Source organism: Sinocyclocheilus grahami, unplaced genomic scaffold (assembly GCF_001515645.1).
Source record: "Sinocyclocheilus grahami isolate Dianchi unplaced genomic scaffold, SAMN03320097.WGS_v1.1 scaffold330.1, whole genome shotgun sequence".
Taxonomy (NCBI): domain Eukaryota; kingdom Metazoa; phylum Chordata; class Actinopteri; order Cypriniformes; family Cyprinidae; genus Sinocyclocheilus; species Sinocyclocheilus grahami.
This window is the reverse complement of record NW_015505509.1, coordinates 370,243-377,599: the sequence shown is the minus strand read 5'-3', so window position 1 is coordinate 377,599 and position 7,357 is coordinate 370,243. Positions and strand designations below refer to the sequence as shown.

Here is a 7,357-nt window from a genome sequence, read left to right as displayed (position 1 = left end):
AACTAAACTGAAATAAAATAAATTATAGCTACAGAGAAATATAAAAAAATTACAAGCACACAAAAATCAACACCTGGTACTCAATGTTCAATGGCTTGAGAATAAAGAAATCTAGATTTATGGACTCAACAACTAATAATTAAGTTATCACAGCTTTATTTGACAACTGTACAAACAAGCACCCCCATAAGTGAAAACAATCATGGCCGCCATATTGAAGGGTCGTTCCAAACTGAAGTGTTTAAAACTGGCCACTTCAAAGGGCCCTTTGGAATGTAGGATTTTGAAGGGTACAACTGATGGACACTTCAGGCCTCCATGATCCCTTGCGCTGATTCTTTCAATGATGACGCCGCCTCCGTGTGGGCATGGGATAATGATGCAAAAGGACACTTTAAGAAACAGTTGTTTGGTCCCCTACACCCTTCAACCCTTCAAAGCTCTCACTCCGGAGGGTAAACCCTTTGAAGGGATTAGGGCATAGGTCTAGTGAACTTGAAGGCCTTTATTAGCTGGTTTAGGTGTGTTAAATTAGGGTTGCAGCTAAACTCTGGTGGAAGGTGGCCCTCCAGGAGCAGGATTGGACGTCCCTGCTGTAGTCCCATTCATGTGTCACATTCCCACTCATCCTCCTTCTCCACAATAATGTTCAAAAGAAGCCATTTTACTCAAATTCACAGACCCGTCCTCTAATATCTCTGCAGACATGACACTGCTACATTTTATCTGATCTTTACCTCATATCCACATTGTAGCACAGTCCATGGCCATCAGAGAGCACACAGAAAAATAAACACTGTATTTTTTTATTTGTTTGTTTTTGACTACGTAGACACTCTAGGTCAGGGGTGCCCAAGCCTGTTCCTGGAGATGTACCTTCCGGCAGAGTTAGCTCCAACCCTGATCAAACACACCTGAACCAACTAATTAGGATCTGAAGGAGCACTTGATAATTACAGACAGGTGTGTTTGATAAGGGTTGGAACGGAACTCTGCAGGAAGGTAGATCTCCAGGACCAGGGTTGGGCACCCCTGCTCTAGGTCATTAAATGTCACAAATACATATAAGAAAATACAATTTTTTTAAGTTACAATTTTAAGAACATATTCGAAGAACATAATGTGAATAACTAAAAGAAGTTAAATAAAATGTTTTTGAAAATGTGGTGATTTTAAAGCACTGAAATACATTTATTCACCTTCAGGGTGTTCCAAATCTGTATGTCTTTCTTCTGCTGAACATAAAAAAATATATTTTGAAGAATGTGGGCAACTTAACAGTTGCCCCCCATTCCGCTTACTTCTATAGTATTTTTTCCCATACTATGGAAGACAATGGGAACCAGCAACTGTTTTCATTTTTGGGTGATTTTCATTTTTAAGCATAACTGTTTGGTTCATTTCATTCAAGTTATACAATCAGATAAAAACACTAATGGCATATGGCCTTTCTAGTGCTGGAGGCATGATTCTGGACATCTGGTTCTGGACATTCAGACACACACACACACACAAACAAACAAATTTCCTCATATTCTTTGCATTCACCTCTGGTCTAGCTCGATTCCTAGCTTCCCAATAAACCTGGCATTTTACACTATGAATATTGTCGGCTAGTTTTGTCTGTTCCAAAGCACTTACAGTTTATTCATGAGTTACAGAACACAAACAAATATAAATGCCAGAAACAATGTATTAAACCAGAAAATATATATTTAAAACTAGTCTGCATGAACTGTTTCACATTCAGTTCAAGTCTCACTGTAGCTGTCAGGATGTTGCTACTTAATTCTGTAGCAGCAGTACAGCCTTCACCACACTCTCAGCTCATTGGCTGGAAGTCAGCTATGATGTCATCACAGAATGTTATAAGGGCTCTGACAAATAGCCTGGAAGCCACACTTAACCTAACACTGCTCGGCAGAGTGACTGTGTGTGAGAGAGGTTGAGAAAAGTGCTGTGGTGACAGAGGAAGAGAGAGCAAAAGTGAGAGAGAAAGAGATAAGCATGCAAGATAAAGCTGGGGAGGATCTACTCGTTCGTAACAAACCTATAAACCTTAAAAGCATGCTGTAACTTTGTATGGAAGGAGGAGTGGAGGTGGAAGTCATTTTTGGAGGTTTGTAAAAAAAAAAGCGGTTTACTGCTCAGTGCACAAGCCTTTGTTTTAATTTTTTCTTAACTAATTCAGTATATTTCTGCTTTTCCTTTTCAATCTCTCAGGTCATGGCAAACACCACTGCATCTCCATCTCTGAATGACACCCAGTCTAACATTGGCGAACCACAGATGGTACTGTTGGGCACACTCATGTCCGTTCTTGTTCTGGTCATCGTCTTTGGCAATGTCTTGGTGATTACAGCCATTGGCCGATTCCAACGACTTCAGACCGTCACAAACTGTTTCATTACGTCACTTGCGTGTGCAGACCTGGTCATGGGATTGGTGGTGGTGCCTTTTGGCGCCCTTAACATCAACCTTGGCACTTGGCACTTCGGCAGATTCTGGTGTAATTTCTGGACGGCCACTGATGTTCTGTGCGTCACGGCCAGTATCGAGACGCTCTGTGTCATCGCTCTGGATCGCTACCTAGCCATAACATCCCCCTTCCGCTACCAGTCCTTACTGACCAAGTGCAGAGCTTGCATCATTGTGCTGCTGGTATGGGTCATTGCCGGGCTCATTTCCTTCCTGCCCATCCATATGGATTGGTGGATTGCCAATAGTACAAAAGCAAGGTGCTGCTTGATGAATGTTACCTGCTGTGACTTTCACACCAATACCACTTACGCCATCATCTCATCCATAATCTCCTTCTACATCCCTCTGGTCATTATGATTTTTGTCTATAGCCGCGTCTTCCAGGAGGCAAAGAAGCAGCTGAAGAAGATATACAAAAGTGAGGGACGATTTCATGCTCAGAACAATGGCAAAATTCAAGAGGTGGCGAGCAGCCACTGTGAGGCAAGGACCGCCAAGAAGCCCAAGTTCTGCTTGAAGGAACATAAAGCTTTGAAGACTTTGGGCATCATTATGGGTATATTCACGCTGTGTTGGCTCCCGTTTTTTGTACTAAATGTGGTCAGGGCCATATATGAACAAAAATCCCAAAAAATTGACCATATTGACCCTATATTCAAAATCTTAAACTGGATAGGTTACGCTAACTCAGCCTTTAACCCACTGATCTACTGTAGAAGTCCAGAGTTTAGGTACGCTTTCAAGGAGATTCTATGCCTCAACAGGTCACGCTACCCTAATGTTAGGCCAGTCAATGGATATATATACAGTGGACACAGCTGGCAAAGTGAGCACCGAGGGCGAAGCAAAGGCAGCTCAGAGGACAGTGACCCAGCTGGGGGCAACTTTGAGAAAGAGGGACGCATGTCAGCAGATAAAATGGACTCTAATGGGAACTGCAGTAAAAACCTTACGAGTGTGTTGTAAATCACCTTGCGAGTCCTGGCTCGTTCTACTGTGACTTCTCAATGTGTCACATAAGGACAGGTTAACCCTCTTCTGGTAAGTGACCAATAATAGGTGTGTGTTGGAAAAAGGGACTTTTTAAACATTGGTTTTCTTCATCTACCTCATTGCTTTCTCTTAGGTTCACTTGCTCTGTTGGTTCATTTCACCACTCGAATAGGTTTGCACACTCAAAAAGTAGTTTCAGCTAAAGAAAACAACAAACTAGATGCTAAAAATATTTAGCAATTCAGTTTTAAATGAACAGGAATGCTCACAGAGATTGTATTTCTTTGATAGCAATGAAAAAGAACTTTGAAGTGGATGTTCAGTAAAGGGACCTCCCTCCTGAGTCATGTTTCTGTCATCTTGCATAAAGTGAGGAACTGAGTTTCAGTTTTAAAGAATGTTTGCTTGCATTAGATCAACAGATTAAATCAGGTATTGCCGTCTGAAGCATTTTCACTGTAACTTAGTTCAATTTGGAAGCTTAAATATTAAATCATTCAGGCATTCAGACTACAACAAGCATTACTTCACATAAAGTATCAGGTTCACTTCTGTAAAACAGGCCATTTCTGATGGTACATAAAAAAAAATACACCACATAAAAATTCTTACACCTGCCACAGCTCTGTTCTAACTAGTCTAGAGTACATCTAAAAATGTCTGGGTTAAAAATGACCCAATTGGTAACTCAGCACAGAAACAACACCTCTTACCACAATGAAAGAGGAAGAGAAACCGCATGTTCATACCAGCTTGTTTAAGGAAATTGCTGAATTATATAGTTCAGTCTTTTAGTCATGTGATTGCTTAAGCTGAGTATCCTTAGATGGAAGTCTACAAAAATAAACCATTCTATGCTAACGCACAATATCACATTCTCACAGCATAAACAAATTCTCTGTCTCTTGCTTAAAATGTGTATGATAACAGAATTTCTCTGGTGGCCTGTTTTGATCTGCGTTATGTCATTTCGCGTCCCTCAGCAGGCACAGTCCTGAATGCTGCCAAATCCTAATTAGTCACCCTAGGAATGTTCTTAACATTTTCCAGTACAATTAAGTCCATCAAGCTTCCGTGTAAATCCCTGAGAATCAGTGTTTATCAAAGTCATTATGTGACTCCCTCTCAAAAAAAAAAAAACATTATCTAGAAAGATAAATAAATTAGGAGGCATCAGGTTTCATGTCAGGCTCAGCTAATGCATGCAGTGCAAAGCACACAGCAATTTCCCTGTTCCTCACTCACTCACATTTCTGACCTTGGCGTTTAATCTAATGTTCCATGCATATCATAAACTGCGTTAGTGGTAAACCGTTTAACAAGTGTCTCTCTGTTACTGTGCAGCCTGTTTATGCGGTCGAAAACTGTGAACTTTGCTCTTTAGGATATCTCTTCGTATTAGTTGTGGCTTTTTGTGGTCTTGATTGATTTTATGTGCAAAGCAAAATGCTTTGAGGATTTCAAACATTTCTACACATTTACTTATCATGGATAAAATGTGCTGATAAAACAATATTTCTGTTTCACTGAAGCATTACAACAAAGTGCAGTTTAAAATCAGCTTCTTAAAAGGGTGCACTCTAAATCTGACCAAGATTTTACATTGGAAACATAAGTCAAACATGGTCAATGTATATGTAAATGTTAGAAAAAAACTATAGAGATTAAAAGAATGCTCTGTCACTGTAAACACTGGACTATACCAAGCAACAGCATGCATGTCCTTTTTAAGTAAATGAAAGTGAATGTGACGGCTTGGACAGATTTGTTAACACTGCACCCTTCTGGGAAGGATTTTCTCTGCATGTAGATCACAGTAGCCTCCCGTGTGAAACTCTGACCTGTACCACCTTGTGCTAAATGAAATATTTGTGCAATCTTTGCTTTGATTGTGGCGATGTGATTTACTGTTGTGTTAGAAATTTATATTAATACTGCCTTCTCTGTGGACACGCTTAACCTGTTGAGTAAAGTGTTTACATTCATAAATGTCTTTCATTTAGACATGGGTATCAAATTATTTGCATGCAAATTGCCATGAATTGCACTTTCATCTTTGTAATTAAGCAATGCTCTGGAGTTAATGTCACGCTAAAGACATCATATTGATGTCACCTTCAGCATTTAATGTGCACTAAGTTTTTTTTTTTCAATTGTAAGTTTAACAAATACATACAAATTTGTAGAGTTCTGCTTAACAGTTTGAAACAGACATTTTGGAAAGCATACTTTGCCTAGAAGGAGATTAATTGTCACATTTGTAAGTACAGACACAGTGTGGACAGCCTGATGCATGAAGATGTGATTAAAAATGCCCTGAATATTGCTTTAATGATATAAGAGCAGATTTCAAATTCATAATGCAAATGAACATTTGGTAGGCAAAAGTTCAAAGAAAGCTTCCCACTAAACAACGTTTTTAGAAGTGCTTAATTCATGGCATGTGTACTGTATATAATATTGTTCCAGTTTGATGTTTACTTACATTTCTTTGAGCTACTTTCGCACAAGATTTATCACTGTTTTGTTGAACTACAGTGAAGTACGTTCAGCTATATTTGTCTATATTAGTGGTATTTATGAAATACAAGTGTAATGCCATTTGTATTCTGTAATAAATGATGTATTTAATGTGCGCCTGGATGTGACGGATCTTTTTTTCAATGTTTAGAGGAAAGGCGCAAAGCCCTCGAATGAATTCCTAGCATGTTCCTAAAACAAAAAAGCAAAACAAAAGGATAAATCACAGCCATTACAGCACAAGAAACAGCTTTGGGGTTTGCAAAGGATCCAAAATGATCCTAAAGTGTTTACTAAGCATAGCTGCATACATTGAAAATTCATTTCTGATGCATAAATAGCATTAGCCAGCCACTATACATGAGTGCTTTTACAGTACGACTTTGTTAAAGTATTAGATTCAGCGCCCATCCGCCACCTTCTCTCTATTCTGTAGGTCATCAGAAGGCATTTCCCTCACCATTGAAGAGTAAATCAATCAGTGAATCACCACGAGTATGATTTGTGTCCATCTGTGCTGCGTGGAAAACATCCCCTTAAGAATAACTTCACCCTTTGCATGCATAGCTGCAACTCAGCCATGTCTATTTCAGTATGGGAACGAGCCCCTGCAGCATGTGATTGGAATAGACTGTGATATTGTAAAATGTTTCCATTCTGAGCAGAGGTTTATTACTATATCAGATTTCTTTAGAATTCATTCTCATTCACCTCATATGCATGTGAACAAAAGTGCAGCCTGGATACAATGAATTAGGTGGCATAATGTCTAAGTGTTTTGCCACACAGAACCTCTGTAGGTTATAGATATATATAGGAAGTGTGAGGCTATACTACTGATACATTAAAATGCCAATAATTCATGATGTTATAGTGGTAAATGTTCTCTTGATTGATTGGTTCATATGCCTGCTGTGACATTCAGGAAAGAGCAAAGAGAAGGAAGAGAGAATAGATTCATTTAATGAAAGGAAAATTAGACATAAATGGACCCACCAGAGAGGAAAATATAGGAAGGTTTTTGCCATGAACCCCATTAGTCATGGTGAAAAGGTACATGAAGAAATGGATGGATGGATTAATGTGTGTGATGAATATGAAAGAATAAAAGTGAAATTCAGGCATTCTAATACCTTACAATCCCAATACTGTACTACATTAAAAATAATGCAGGTTATGATATAATGCTATCTAATGTAACCGAGAGCATATGCCTACAGTGATGTTACAGTGATAAAATTAATAAAAATCAAATTAAAATTAAATCAATGACAAGTATGCAATTTATAACAATGCAAATTTAGATATGCAGATTATAATAATAATAATAATATTATATATATATATATATATATATATATAT

The 7,357-nt window shown here is 38.6% G+C and overlaps 1 protein-coding gene across 2 annotated transcripts in view; it reads left to right on the top strand.

Moving 5' to 3' along the window:
* Positions 1–1,909: 1,909 nt before the first annotated feature.
* The window catches only part of LOC107602576 (beta-2 adrenergic receptor-like), an 8,809-nt gene continuing 3,361 nt past the window's right edge, over positions 1,910–7,357 (top strand). Inside the window, exons 1-2 of one of the 2 annotated variants that reach the window (XR_001611052.1) lie at positions 1,910–2,119; positions 2,224–3,522. Coding sequence is in view for 1 of the 2 variants with exons in the window: in XM_016295109.1 (XP_016150595.1) it covers positions 2,227–3,447 (1,221 nt within the window). In the remaining variant the exon portion in view is untranslated. Of the gene's footprint in view, positions 2,120–2,223; positions 4,621–7,357 lie in introns of those variants that run through there. The other variant, XM_016295109.1, reaches the window with a different exon arrangement.